Source organism: Podarcis tiliguerta (genome assembly GCF_965153285.1).
Source record: "Podarcis tiliguerta genome assembly, chromosome: 8".
Classification (NCBI taxonomy): domain Eukaryota; kingdom Metazoa; phylum Chordata; class Lepidosauria; order Squamata; family Lacertidae; genus Podarcis; species Podarcis tiliguerta.
In genome coordinates, this window is record NC_139541.1 from 9,140,261 (window position 1) to 9,154,724 (window position 14,464).

A 14,464-nucleotide genomic window follows, 5' to 3' on the forward strand; every position below is an offset into this window, starting at 1 on the left:
GCTCCTCTTTCGCCGCTTATATGCCAAACCACAGCTCTCCGCTATTGATCTCTCCCTCTTTAGCTCTCTTTCGCTCTCGAGGGAATTCTACAGTTCTCACGAACTCTGCACAAATCAAAAGCTAAAATTAATCTCTCATGGCCACTGGCCACCAATCGTTAGCAGTCACTAAGGTTAGACCCAATGGGCTCCTCTTTCGATTTTTGAATTTGAAAAGCACTGGTGTGTGTGTGTGTGTGTGTGTGTGTGTGTGTGTGTGTTGGGAGTAACACAACAACACTTGTTGGTTACCTGAACCAGTGGGGGGGTCAATAGATAGAAAGCCAACTTATTCCTCCAGCATCAACCCTTGTAATGGGTTAGACTGCAACTTATGTGTATGCCTTATGCTTCCAGGGGTTGCCCTTAAAGGCAAAATCATGCAACGTCAAAATGATCCCCAGAACTACCACTACTGTCAGAGATCTCATGAAATTGGGGGTGCAAAACGCAGGGGCTTTTGTTTCAAAACGCTGCGAAGATTCGCTGCTAGATTTGCTGGCTTCATTCTTCTACATTTTTTCTGCATTCCAAAATCTTAATAATTTCCATTGTATTCCATTCAGATATAATAACCCCTTATATGACAGCTACAATATTGTGGTTTCGCTCGTGTTGTTATGTCAGGTAATTTATAAAGTTTCAAGTGAGGAACTCTGTAATCCTTATTCTTTCCTGCACATGACAAGTCCCCCCCCCCATTATGTTTCCCCATCTATATATGGTGTTTTATCCTTCCTTCCTACAACTTTTGATGGTTCCCGCCACACCTTGGGAGAAGTGGTTATCTCACAGTTTCCAAAAGTCACTGCATCACTTCATCCTGTGATTTGGCTTCCAGTAAACAAGCCATCTTCGCCATTTCTCCAGCCTAGGAAGAACGGTCTGAATCCAGACTGCAAATAGTTAATCTGAAAGCTTCTATTCCCGCAGCTGGTAGACTCCTTTCTTCCCTGCCACTGATTTATGGCCAATTGTCCTTATCTCAAACACATTCCTTTATGAATAATGGTTTGGGAGGACTTTGCTGCATATTTTCAAAGCATAGCGTCCCCCCCCCTCCCTCTCAGTTCCTTTCTTTCACGCACGCAGTTCCAGTTTTGTTAAATTCCAAATTTACATTCCAGTTTCTTCCTTTCTCACTTGTACGTGTAGATTGCATTCCAGGGAGGGTTGCCATATCATAAACGTAGAGAAAAACTGCACCGTCTCTTTCACCGAATGAAATCCCCTCTCAATCCAAACCTTTTAAATCCTTGTAGCTGGGTTAGTTTTCGCAGTTTCTCATCTCTAGCACGCGCCTGTAGTTTACCCCAGTTAAAAAACCCCAATTAGCAGGATCGACGGTGCTTCCAAGAATGGGATTGGAGGGTTGCTGCAGCCGGAGTGCTCCTTGCACCCAGTGCCTTTGCCTGCCCTCACATTCCATGGGGAAGCGAGTGCCAGACTGCCAGGCAAACTGAGGGTGAGAGCCAGGTTCCTCTTTCCACCAAAGGGGAATGCAGAAAATGCCATTCCCCCATCATTTTCTGATTATCTCTCTCTCTCTCTTTCTCTCTCTCTCTCTCTCTCTCTCTCTCTCTCTCTGGTGTTGGAAGAGGCGTCCATCTCCTGGCGCACAGGAAGTAGGAAAGGCACTGTGAAAACACTTTATAGCCTTTTCCTTCGCAGGCTTGCTATGGACAATTGTGCTTCCTCCTGCAGGTTGCCAGCTTGATCTCGCTGCCCCACGGCCCACCAAGGTTCCTCCATAATCTCTTACCTTCCCCTGCTTGCCTGGATTCTCTTCTCTGCTTTTGACATTTAAGCACCAGCTAATGAGCCACCCGGCCCACCTCCTTAACTACAGAAGACAGGGAGGAACGCAATGAATGCAAAATTAGAGGCGAGATGCAGGAAAGCCTTTGAGAGCAGGGAAGAGATCAAAAGCCCATTTCAAACTCATTAAGGCAGCTCAAGCACCTAGGCCTTCCTTTCCCTGCATTGCACTCAATTGGTCGGCTGAGAGTGCTCTGGGAGGGATTCCTTCCCTCCCACAAACACCTTCACGTTTTCCAATCCCGATTATCCAAGGCTGTAGATTGCCAGTGTTCACAAATGCACGTCACGTGTAGGATTTGAGATCATGGCGCAGCATCCAAAGAACCTCCGTCTTGGTTTTGAAACCCAAGCTTTCTAGTCCTTGTGAAAATAAGAACACAGAGCTAGCTGGATCAGGCCAATGGCCCATCAAGTCCAGAGTCCTGTTCCCACAGTGTCCAGCCTGGTGGATGTAGGAAACCAGCAAGCAGGATCCAGGCACAAGAGTTCTCTTCTTGCCTATGATTTACAGCAACTGTTAATCAGAAGCTTAACTGTCTCCAACCATGGAGGCAGAACATAGAGCCATCACAATGCACTCCTGGGAGAGCGAGTTCCATAGTTTAACTGCAGCCTAGTAAAGGTAAGGTAAGGGATGCAGGTGGTGCTGTGGTCTAAAACAATGACCCTCTTGGGCTTGCGAATCAGAAGGTTGGCAGTTTGAATCCCCATGACAGGGTGAGCTCCTGTTGCTCTGCCTCAGCTCCTGCCAACCTAGCAGTCCGAAAGCACGCCAGTGCAAGTAGATAAATAGGTACCCCTGCGGCTGGTAAGTAAACAGTGTTTCCGTGCACTCTGGTTTCCATCACGGTGTTCTGTTGTGCCAGAAGCGGTTTAGTCTTGCTGGCCACATGACCTGGAAAGCTGTCTGTGGACAAACACCAGCTCCCTTGGCCTGAAAGCGAGATGAGCGCCGCAACCCCATAGTCGCCTTGACTGGACTTAACCATCATGGGATCCTTTACCTTTTTTTTTTAACAGTCTAGTAAAATTACCAGGGGATGCGAGTGGTGCTGTGGGTTAAACCACAAAGCCTAGGACTTGCTGATCAGAAGGTCGGCGGTTCAACTCCCCGCAACGGGGTGAGCTCCTGTTGCTCGGTCCCTGCTCCTGCCAACCTAGCAGTTCAAAAGCATGTCAAAGTGCAAGTAGATAAATAGGTACCACTCCGGCGGGAAGGTAAACAGCGTTCCGTGCACTGCTCTGGTTTGCCAGAAGTGGCTTAGTCATGCTGGCCACATGACCCAGAAGCTGTACGCCGGCTCCCTCGGCCAATAAAGCGAGATGAGCGCTGCAACCCCAGAGTCGGCCACGACTGGATCTAATTGTCAGGGGTCCCTTCACCTTAAAAATACCAGAGGGTATGTAGCTGCAGCTGTTGTGAGGGTACAGGGTGGAAGGTCTAGTGCAGGGGTCAGCAAACCTACTGCGCCTCGGGCTGGTGTCTCCAGCGCAGATTGTGCGACGGGCCAGAGGGCGGGGGAGCACATGCCCATACGCATGCGCACACACTATTTCCAGCACAATTCCAGGTCAGAGCGGGCTGAATAAACAAGTCCCTCAGGCCTTATTCAGCGCACAGGCCTTAGTTTGGGGACCCCTGGTCTAGTGTTCTGCAAGACACATCCCTACACATCCCTAATAGCCAACAGCATCAGAGTTACTTCCCTTGAGCTATTAGGACACCTTGATCTCAGTGCCATGAGCCCCAGGCTCTGCTCCCTTGGGCCACCCTAGTTCTCGATCCCAAACAAGTCAATACTTACACCTCCTTGCAGACTCTTGGGCCAACTCCAGGCGGTAGATTGAGAGTCGGTTCACCCCACCACAAATGTTGTTCTTTTCTCCCTTACACTCCATGTTGCATTCGGAATCACTGACGTTCGCCGCTTGGATCTTGTGGCCACAATAGCATTCGGCCCCAAACTCTAGGCCTGCGAAGAGGTAACCCCTGGAAAGGAGAGGGAGAGAGAGCATTTTGTTTGGAGGTTTTGGTGGTGGTAGTGGCGGCCTGTGTTCAGATTCATTGCGGGGGACTTGGCTACCCGAAAGCTGAACGTTTGTGCAGCTGTCCTTGGTGCTGAACAGCAGCTTCCGAAATCTCATGCTGCGCAGCCCACCTAGAAATTGGCCACTTTGCAGGTAAAGGATGTCCTCCTTTTTATAATATGCTGAGATAAAACAGCTGCTTAGTCTTGAAAGAGAACAAAGTCAGAAGGAAGGAAAGACAAGAAAAGGAGAAAGCTAAAGAGAGAGAAAGTGAGAAAAAAGGAAAAGAAAGAGGGGGGGGAAACAAAGAAGAAAAATAAAAGGACTTCTGGCTCTCTTTGCTGCCGCTACGTATGATATTCATTCCTTAAAATCTAACCATTCTATCTGCTATAAGCCAGTATTTTCCCAATCTTCACATACAGGTATTACAAGTTCATTTTCTCTTTTCACATGCAAAAAGTCCATAAGAAATGTCCAATCCTTAACAAATGTCACTAATGGTTTCCCTCTAATTAAACACATTAACGTTCCCATCTCAGCCACGTCCAAGAGCTTTATCAGCTGTTCTTTGAACATGGCTAAGCCGTCTTTGTGCAGATAGCAATCAGGCGAGGGGTGCTTCCACCGTAACTGCCTCACCATGGAAAGGCTGCCTGCACACGGAAGTTGGGAACTGCTTTCTATGCGCGGGGAGCAGGGCTGGACCACCTGTGGGGGTTGGTGAAGCCTTCGCCCCAGGTATTAAGCTCCTGGTAGCTTGGAGGGGTAGCAGATCCAGCCTCTGAGAAGCTTGGCACTCACTGCCTCTTGGACTTCTGGGCTGTCTCCTCCTCCTCCACCTGCCCTTCTCAGCCTCCTTTTTCTCCTCTCCTAGTGCCCCAGGCCTTCCCTGACCCGTCCCCAGTCTCCTTGGGCAGTAGCAGGAGGAGGAGCTGGCCGTGGCAGTGCGGGACTTGTGGAAGAGGAAATTGCGCAGGGTGTTATTTTCAGTTTTGCCTCAGGTGGCAAAATGCCCTGGGCCGGCCCTGGCAGGGAGTTGTGTGTCAATGTTGCTTTTTATGGGGGAACACATTCTACTGTCCCTGGAGGCCTTTGCCTCACAAAATTCCTTTCCTGGGACACCGGGAAGTTTCCCCTGTAATCCGAGGCGGTACTGACCACTGAAGATTGGGATCGCTGAATTTTGATTCAGATTTTGGGGTCTGAATCTGGTTAAATCAGGTCCGTACTGATCCAAACTGAATCAGGACCCTATATGAACCAGTAATCCTAATAGGCATAGAGCATTATATGTATAATAATGAAGATAATAAGCAATAATTGTTTGTATTTTTAGTAAACCAGATGGGGACTCTCTTGTTGAGATTAAGCAGCAAGACAGGGATTTTGGGGCAGGGTGGGTTGGGGCCTGTCCTCAATATCAAGTATATTTAGAAAATTCCATCCTTAGTGACATATTCCCCATCCCTAGTACAAATAATAATAATAATAATAATAATAATAATAATAATAATAATAATAATTTACACCCCACCCATCTGACTGGGTTTCCCCAACCACTCTGGGCGGCTTCCAACAAAGTATTAAAGTACAGTAGTCTGTTAAACATTAAGAGCTTCCCTAAAGAGGGATGCCTTCAGATGTCTTCTAAAAGTCTGGTAGTCGTTTTTCTCTTTGACATCTGATGGGAGGGCGTTCCACAGGGTGGGCGCCACTACCTAGAAGGCCCTCTGCCTGGTTCCCTGTAACTTGGCTTCTCGCAGTGAGGGAACCGCCAGAAGGCCCTTGGTGCTGGACCTCAGTGACCAGGCAGAACGATGGGGGGTGGAGACGCTCCTTCAGGTATACTGGACCGAGGCCGTTTAGAGCTTTAAAGGTCAGCACCAACACTTTGAATTGTGCTCAGAAACGTACTGGGAGCCAAAGGAAGGAAGACACCTGGCCAGTTAGAGAGCTGGGCTGTGGGCCATTGCCTGCCTCAGTTTCCGAGAGTGCTCCTCCTGCTGTTCCATAGGCCTCAGAGCCTGCTGTGTTCGGGGAGACAGGGGACCCTCTAGTGATGGGTCCTGCTGCTCTGGTTCCTGTGCACTGACCTCCACCCCTTGCTATCCTCCATCATCCTCAAGAGTCCCATTATACCAGTTAAGGCTGTGAGGAGGAGACCGACCTGCACCATGGTCCAGCAACAGATACCAGACAGATACCAGCTATCCTATACACCCAGTGTCCTCGCTACAGTCCTGCTGGAAATTGGTCCTCTGAAGATGCTATTTGCATTGCAGGGAAAGCTCCCGTTGTCATGGACACAAATAGCAGCTGGGGGGGGGGACTGTGTTCACTGGGAAAATAACAAGAGGGGAGGGTTGAAAACCTTCTCCCCCCATCACATGGCTGTTTGAATCTGTATCCCCCATCTGCAGGTCCTTTCTCAAAATCTTGGGCTTGGGTATTGTTTAGGGGTTCGGGGGACGCTGTTAATTTTTGGTATCTTTATTTTGAATCCTACGATTTTTGTTGAAATTGTTCAAATTGGTTGTGTACTTTTTAAATGTTTTGTTTATGACTACAGTGGTACCTCGGGTTACATACGCTTCAGGTTACATATGCTTCAGGTTACATACACTTCAGGTTACAGGCTCCACTAACCCAGAAATAGTGCTTCAGGTTAAGAACTTTGCTTCAGGATAAGAACAGAAATTGTACTCCAGTGGTGCGGCGGCGACAGGAGGCCCCATTAGCTAAAGTGGTGTTTCTGGTTGAGAACAGTTTCATGTTAAGAACGGACCTCCAGAACGAATTAAGTACTTAACTCAAGGTACCACTGTATTTTTGTTATGTTTGTAGTTATGTATTTCTTTTACATGTTGTAAGACGCTTTTAACTTTGGAAAGGTGGCACAGAAATAAAATTATGGGTGGACGTTCACAACTGAGTCATTCTCAGTTTCCCTACTGAGCCCAACTCTTTGAGACCCTCAAAGACCTGACTGTGAAACAGTTTAGCACAAAACAAAATGATGAGCCAAGACCACCCACCATCCCTCAGCCTGGCCTACCTCACTGGGTTGTTGTGAGGAGAAAAATGGGTGTGTGGTGGGGAGAAGAAAACCATGTACGATAGCCCTAAAATCTCTGGAGGCAGGCAAAGAAAAACAATCCACGATAATTAATTCATATTTGAAATGGAATTGTCTTGGGCCAAATGTCCATTGGGCCCATTTCCTGTTGCAGTTCTTGCTGCACAGATGTCGTCTGTGCAAAGAAGCAATTTGGGTTGCTTCTTGGCACTCGGCGCCGAATGATTTACTCAAAGCGAGCAGGAGGAAGCATCACTTTTCAAGAGAAAAAAATCTCCACGTGCCTTATAGATCATAGAGTGGGACACGAACACATTACTTAAAGGCTAGGCAGGTTGAGGAAGCCAGTATGATGTGTGTTCTGCAATTGAAGCGATAAGTAAAAGAGACCAAGCAGGTACTAGTGATATGGGTAGCTCCTGGTCTAGAAAAACAAGGCGGGAAAGGCTCCAGAGATGTTTTCTTTTAACCCAGAATCCCACATCTGAGAAGTTAGCTACATCCTCACTCACATTTCTCCACACCAGGGAAGCAGGTCCTTTGCCACTCCTGGTGTCATTGGACTCCAGTTTCCCTCGTCCTTCGCCATTTGCCAATCAATCTTTGGCCTTTGCTTCTGCAAAATGAGATTTTAGGGAAAGCAGACCCTAACCATGTTTCTGCCACTGGCTAAACTCTCTCTTGGCACCCCAAGCTGGTGTGAAAGGTCCACAGAGACCACGTTCCCATCATACGTTTAAAGCACTATAGACTTGGGATAGCTCAGTTGGTAAAGCACGAGATTCTTAATCTCAGGGTTGTGGGTTCGAGCCCCACGTTGGGCAAAAGTTTCCTGCATTGCAGCGGGTTGGACTAGATAACCCTTGGGGTCCCTTCCAACTCTACAATTTTATGATTCTGTGATTCTGTGAATACCAGTCATGGCTTCCCCCAGAGAAGCCCGGGAGCTGTCATTTGCTAAAGATGCTGATATTTGTTAAGAGACCGCTGTTTCCCTCCCAGAACTACAATTTCAAGAGTTCCCTGTGGAGAGGAATTGGTTGTTAAACCATTCCGGGAATTACAGCTCTCTGAGGGGAACAGGGGTCTGGTAAAAACTCTCAGCTCCCATGGTTCTCTGGAGGATGTCGTGACTGTTTAAAGTAGCATCATGGTGTAAATATGGCCTCTTTTGATCCTGATCTCCCAACTGAGCCTTGCCTGTGACCTTTGCTCCTTCAGTTGTTAGAAGACCCCTCTTCCCCTTCCAGAGCCACAATTTCAGAGTTCCCTGGGGAGGGAGACGGACTTGCTTAAGTGCCCCAGGAATCATAGCTCTGCAAGAAGAACAGGGGCCTCTCGACAACTCAACAAAAGCCACAGCTCCCAGAATTCTCTGGGGGAAGAAGCCATGACTTAAAATGGTTCCCTACTCTTTTTCCGCAGCTACTGCAGGTTCCTCTCGCCAGAGTTTCTAGGCTCCCCGTCTTCTCGAGAGAAGGCCATTCCACTGCAAATGAGGCCTTGCCTTTTTCCCCCCAGTGAGGGAAAAAAAATCAATCTTTCAAAATTATTGGGAGGCGGTGAGGGAGGAAGAAAAACAACCACGGGGAAAGAGTCGAGCCTCCGGAGCTGACAGGAGAGAAATACATTTGATGCCTTGGAATTAATGAAGTCCCAGCTCTCTCGCGCCACCCTACCGTTCGGCGCAGTTGTCTTGGCAACGGAACAATGTCATTTTTTTGTAGTCAAAGAAGGACACTCCGCGCAGGGCTCTCCGGTGGGTGTTGTCGACGTAACAGCCGATGTATTTTGCTGTGAAAGGGAGACAGGTGTTAAAAGGAGCTGTTCTTAATTTCAATTTAATTTCCCACTACTGGTGTCACTGGCCCTTGTTGAGGGACACCACAAACAACCAAAATCATTCTTTATGCTTCACATTTTTTTATTCGGGGAAATCAGGGCAGTGTCCCTCCTCATGCACCTCAGAAGAACATGCCGGATCAGGCCAATCCTGTTCTCACAGCGGCCAACCAGGAGCCCCAAAGCAAAACCAGCAAGAGCACTGGCTCCCAGTACGTTTCCGAGCACAATTCAAAGTGTCGGTGCTGATTTTTAAAGCCCAAAATGGCCTCGGCCCAGTATACCTGAAGGAGCTTCTCCACCCCCATCGTTCAGCCTGGACACTGAGATCCAGCGCCAAGGGCCTTCTGGCGGTTCCCTCATTGCGAGAAGCAAAGCTACAGGGAACCAGACAGAGGGCCTTCTCGGTAGTGGCACCCACCCTGTGGAACACCCTCCCATCAGATGTGAAGGAAATAAGCAGCTATCTTATCTTTAAAAGACATCTGAAGGCAGCCCTGTTCAGGGAAGTTTTTAATATTTAACGCTGTATTGTTTTTAACACTTGATTGGGAGCCGACCAGAGTGGCTGGGGAAACTCAGCCAGATGGGCGGGGTATAAATAAATTGTTATTATTATTATTATTATTATTATTATTATTGAGTCATCTCCTCTCCCAGGGTTTCCAGTAACTGGGATTCAGTAGCCCTGCTGCCTCTAGCTGTGGAAGTAGAGCCGAGGCTTGGTAATGGACTGGACAAGAGCCGTTTGACGCGTGTCGTACAGGCACTAAGTCCCTTTTCGCAGCCATTTTTTGCCACCGCCTCGATCTTCCACTTTTGCTAAGCCCCCTCAGAGCATTCAAAGACAGAGTTTAACGTTCAGCCACGATAACCTGAGTTGCTGCATCCGTTCCGCTTAGCGACACACGATACACTGGGTGCCTGAGAGCAGAGGCAGCACTGCTTCTTCAATAGGAACTCTCGTTTGCTACTGAGAAAGTCACGGGGGAGGCTGCTCTTAAAGGGATTGTGAGGAGAGCATGGTCCTTAGCACAGCCGCCCCAGCGCCTGGGGAGAGATCAGGCATTTAGCAATGCTGCCGTGTCCCAGATTTCTGTATTTCCTTTTTCAGAAATGAGCCTTGAACAACTTTCAGGGAAGAAATTATCCATTGTTGTGTACAACTTGCCCAAAAGCAGACATCGGTCACGATACGATGCCTCGCTGCCTTTTGGCAGGGAGGAAGTGGCACGGGATTCTTTTGAACTAGCAGCACAACGAAATCACAACGAAACAGCATCTCTGATCTATAGGCTTAAAGCATGGAATCGGATTCGTATAATTGTAGAGTCGGAAGCGACACCAAACATAATCTACAGTTGTATTGTACCTCGGAAGCTGAACGCCTTGCGAGCCAAACATTTTGGCTCCCGAACAACGCAAACCCAGAAGTGAGTGTTCCAGTTTGCAAACGTTCTGAAGGAGAGTCCACCACCTTCCCGGTGAGTCTTGAAAAGCCTTAAGGTCCATAAATAGCAACACCCTAGAGGTCCTGGGCCCTAAGGAAGTAAGATTAGCCTCAACCAGAGCCAGGGTCTTTTCAGCACTGGCTCCGGCCTGATGGAATGCTCTGCCTCATGAGACCAGGGCCCTGCAGGATCTGATTTCTTTCTGCAGGGCCTGTAAGACAGAGTTGTTCCGCCTGGCCTTTGGCTTGGAATCAATTTGATTCCCTCCCCCTCTTTCTTTTTCCTTTCTCCTCCTGTGATGAGGCTGCATTTTAATGTTTTAATGTTGTATTTTAATCTTGTTTTTTAAGTTGTATTTCAATCAACTTGTTTTTATTATTGGTTGTTAGCTGCCCTGAGCCCGGCCTTGGCTGGGGAGGGCAGGGTATAAATAAAATTTATCATCATCATCATCATTGTTATGTACTGAAGTTCTCACCCTGGGCCAGCAGGGGGATACTGTAGATAGTTATGCAAATAAGGGATCAAAAGTGACGTTCAGTGATTGGATAGTTTTAGAAAGTTGTTACAGTTACGTGGTACTGGAGCTCTATATAAGCAGGCTGACTGAGCCCTTCAGTTCAGTTCTGTTCTGGCCTCTGAATAAACAAAAGCTGTTTGAAGAATCGCTGTGTCGTCTGATATGTTCACCCACAACTTAACAATCATCATCATCATCTCTGGCCAGATACACAATATACATTTTCTGTGCTCTCTGTAAAGTAGCCTAAAGTGAAAAGGCAGGACCAGGGTGGAAACTGGTGGGTTTCAAGTTTCCTATCGAGACAACCAGGCAGAAGTCAGCTTTGCCACTTGAGTCAGTATGATCCTGGCTGGTTGGCAGAGAAGACCCCCCTTCCTGGGGGTGGCTCACTCTATAGTCCAGCGCAGTTGGTGGCAATGAGGAGGCTTGCAGCTATGGCTGGAATTTCTTGTCCCTGAAACAGCAGCTCAAGCGAAGCTTCATTTTCCCATCTCCAGTTCCTCCAACCCTCCCAACCACCCCCTTGGATGCAATAAAGAATGCAGCGGGGGTCTGTTGGGCAGAAACTTCGGCAGTGCGCATCGCTCAGGCTGTTTGTTCAGTGAAGCGTAGCTACTGCCATTTCTTACGCCTATTAAGGGGGGGGAAGGAGGGGAGGACATTCCTCTCCAAGTGCCAGGTGGGCAGTCAGCTGTTCTGTAATCTGTTAAAGCCATGCCTGTTAATATGGCCTGACAAGGAACCTGAAGTCTTACTGATTAGGACAGAAATTGCCAGAGGCAGGAAGCTGTGAAAATATCACCTGCTGAGCCACCCTCGGAATCACAGAAATATAGAACTGGAAGGGACCCGCAAAGCAGAGGAGGCCCTCCAGATGTTTTGAGACAGTTCCCATCATCCCTGACCACTGGTCCTGCTAGCTAGGGATCATGGGAGTTGTAGGCCAAAACATCTGGAGGGCTATGTTCTCCGGCTCTATTCACACAGCAGTTTATTCCATTTTCATGACTTTTCTCTGACTGTCAAGCTCTACAGTGGTGCCTCGCAAGACGAAATCAATTCTTTCTGCGAGTTTTTTCATTCTATGAGTTTTTTCGTCTTGCGAAGCACCAATGTGTATTTACGGTTTCCCATAGGAATGCATTGGCGGTTTTTTAAAAAAAGGCGCAAGACGTTTCGTCTTGCAAAGCAAGCCCATAGGGAAATCCGTCTTGCGAAGCAACTCAGAAAATGGAAAACTCTTTCGTCTTGCGAGTTTTACGTCTTCCGGGGCATTCGTCTTGCGGGGCACCACTGTACTTTATATTTGAGCTTTCACACGATGTAAAAGCCACTTGTGGAATATAGCGCAGTGTCATGCTCGTTTCTGTGTCATTTCCTTCTGGGGGGTAGGGTGGGGAATCTGTTTGCAAATAATATGGAAACGAGTGCTAAACTTGTGCTATATTCAAGAAGAAGCATTTACGTTGTGCGAAAGTTCAGAGATAATGTGGGAAATTAACACATTGTGCAAATGGAATTCACTGCCATGTAAATGTAATCCTGATTTCCTCATTAAGCAACTACTCTATTCTGAACTTAAAAATGAAAAGCGTAATGCTGGTGGTTAACAAAAGAGTTTTAAAGACTGTCTCAAGGCAAATCTAAAAAAAAAAATGTAGTATAAACACTGACAACTGGGAAACACTGGCCTGCGAGCGCTCCAGTTGGAGAACAGCCTTTACCAAAGGTGTCATGAGCTTTGAAGACACTTGAACTCAGGACGCAAAGGAGAAACGTGCTAAGAGGAAGGCACGCTTGGCAAATCCACACCGTGATCAACTGCCGCCCGGAAACCTATGTCCCCACTGTGGAAGGATGTGTGGATCCAAAATTGGCCTCCACAATCACTTACGCACTCACTGTTAAAACCGTGTTTATGGAAGACAATCTTACTCCGCTACAAGGGATCGCGAAAGAAGAAGATGTCCATTCACATGAAATGAAATTCACTTCAGGAAAACTAATGGAAAACAATTAGTGCTTAGTGTCCATTTCCATGTTATTGGGATCCAGGAAAGGAAACTATGTTTGCAGCCCCCTTAGCCCGAAAAACATCGGGAATAAAGCGGTGGCTCCATGATCACTGCAGATGGTGACAGCAGTCACGAAATTAAAAGACGCCTGCTTCTTGGGAGAAAAGCAATGACAAACCTAGACAGCATCTTAAAAAGCAGAGACATCACCTTGCCAACAAAGGTCCGTATAGTTCTAGCTATGGTTTTTCCAGTTGTGATGTATGGAAGTGAGAGCTGGACCATAAAGAAGGCAGATCACCGAAGAATTGATGCTTTTGAATTATGGCGCTGGAGGAGACTCTTGAGAGTCCCATGGACTGCAAGAAGATCAAACCTATCCATTCTGAAGGAAATCAGCCCTGAGTGCTCACTGGAAGGACAGATCCTGAAGCTGAGGCTCCAATACTTTGGCCACCTCATGAGAAGAGAAGACTCCCTGGAAAATACCCTGATGTTGGGAAAGATGGAGGGCACAAGGAGAAGGGGACGACAGAGGACGAGATGGTTGGACAGTGTTCTCGAAGCTACCAGCATGAGTTTGACCAAACTGTGGGAGGCAGTGGAAGACAGGAGTGCCTGGCGTGCTCTGGTGCATGGGGTCACGAAGAGTCAGACATGACTAAACAACAACAAACAGCACAGGGTCCTTTCCTGCTGTTTTCATGGGCGAAATCACAGGAAGGGCAGAAGCAGGCATGTGTGGAAAACGCAGTCAAGTAGCAGCAAAGCCCAGTGACATTTGTTGTTGTGCCTACTGGGAGTGAATGACAATTCACGCAACATGCCAGTAGACAGATCAACAAGCCACAGTTCCACAACACAGCAGGTCCTGCAGTGTGAAAGACATGTTAGAAAACGGGACAGAAATTCAAGCAGCGTGAACTCCATATATGCCCACTCGACTGTGTCGATTGGCAGAACTGGCACAGTTCCAGGTGCCACACAATGCCTGTTGTGCAGCTGAAAGAAATCAATATTTCAGTGTGGCAGCATTTGTACACTGTGGAACTCCCTGCCTTTGGACATCAGGCAGGTGCCTTCATCACGCTTTTTGGCGCATGCTAAAACACTTTTGTTTGGACAAGCCCACCCATAGTTTAGCTTTATTTAGCCTACCATTATTCTAACTTTTCAAAAGTTTCAAATCGTTGTTGTTCATCTTTATTAGCAATAATTTTATTGGGGTCCCCCCCCCCTTTCTCATAAACTGCTTTGAGATTTTTTCAAACAACCGAGCGGCATATAAATAAATACTGTACTAAATATATAACAGTGAGGAAAGCTAGCACAATATTCCCCACGTCTTAACGCCCCCTTCCGCCTCCCATCTCTTTGCTGGACTCCAGTCACGTCACACTAGCACACAGCAAAGGACCCAAATTGAGCGTGGCTCTCAGAAGACCCTGCCCAGCGACTGTCCAGGATGAGGCCCTTTGGACCTCCAAGGAGGAAGCAGCAATGATGGGGCAGGTGATGGCAGAAGACAGGGACAGGTTTGAACTTTGAGGAGTGTGGCTTTTAAAGGAGAAATGAATTTTTCGCTTTGCGTGTATCTTTTCAGCGAGAGCAAATCGGGTAAGCTCACGTTACTGAAATGTGAACAGAGCTGAATCCCCACCCCACC

The 14,464-nt window shown here is 47.6% G+C and overlaps 1 protein-coding gene across 1 annotated transcript in view; it reads right to left on the bottom strand.

Annotated features, from left to right (window-relative positions):
- WSCD2 (WSC domain containing 2) overlaps positions 1–14,464 on the bottom strand; it is a 78,680-nt gene that overhangs the window by 26,659 nt on the left and 37,557 nt on the right. Inside the window, exons 3-4 of the mRNA XM_083454032.1 lie at positions 8,647–8,761; positions 3,666–3,850 (exon numbers count right to left, since the gene is read on the bottom strand). Coding sequence (XP_083310158.1) covers positions 3,666–3,850; positions 8,647–8,761 — 300 coding nt within the window. The remainder of the gene's footprint in view (positions 1–3,665; positions 3,851–8,646; positions 8,762–14,464) is intronic.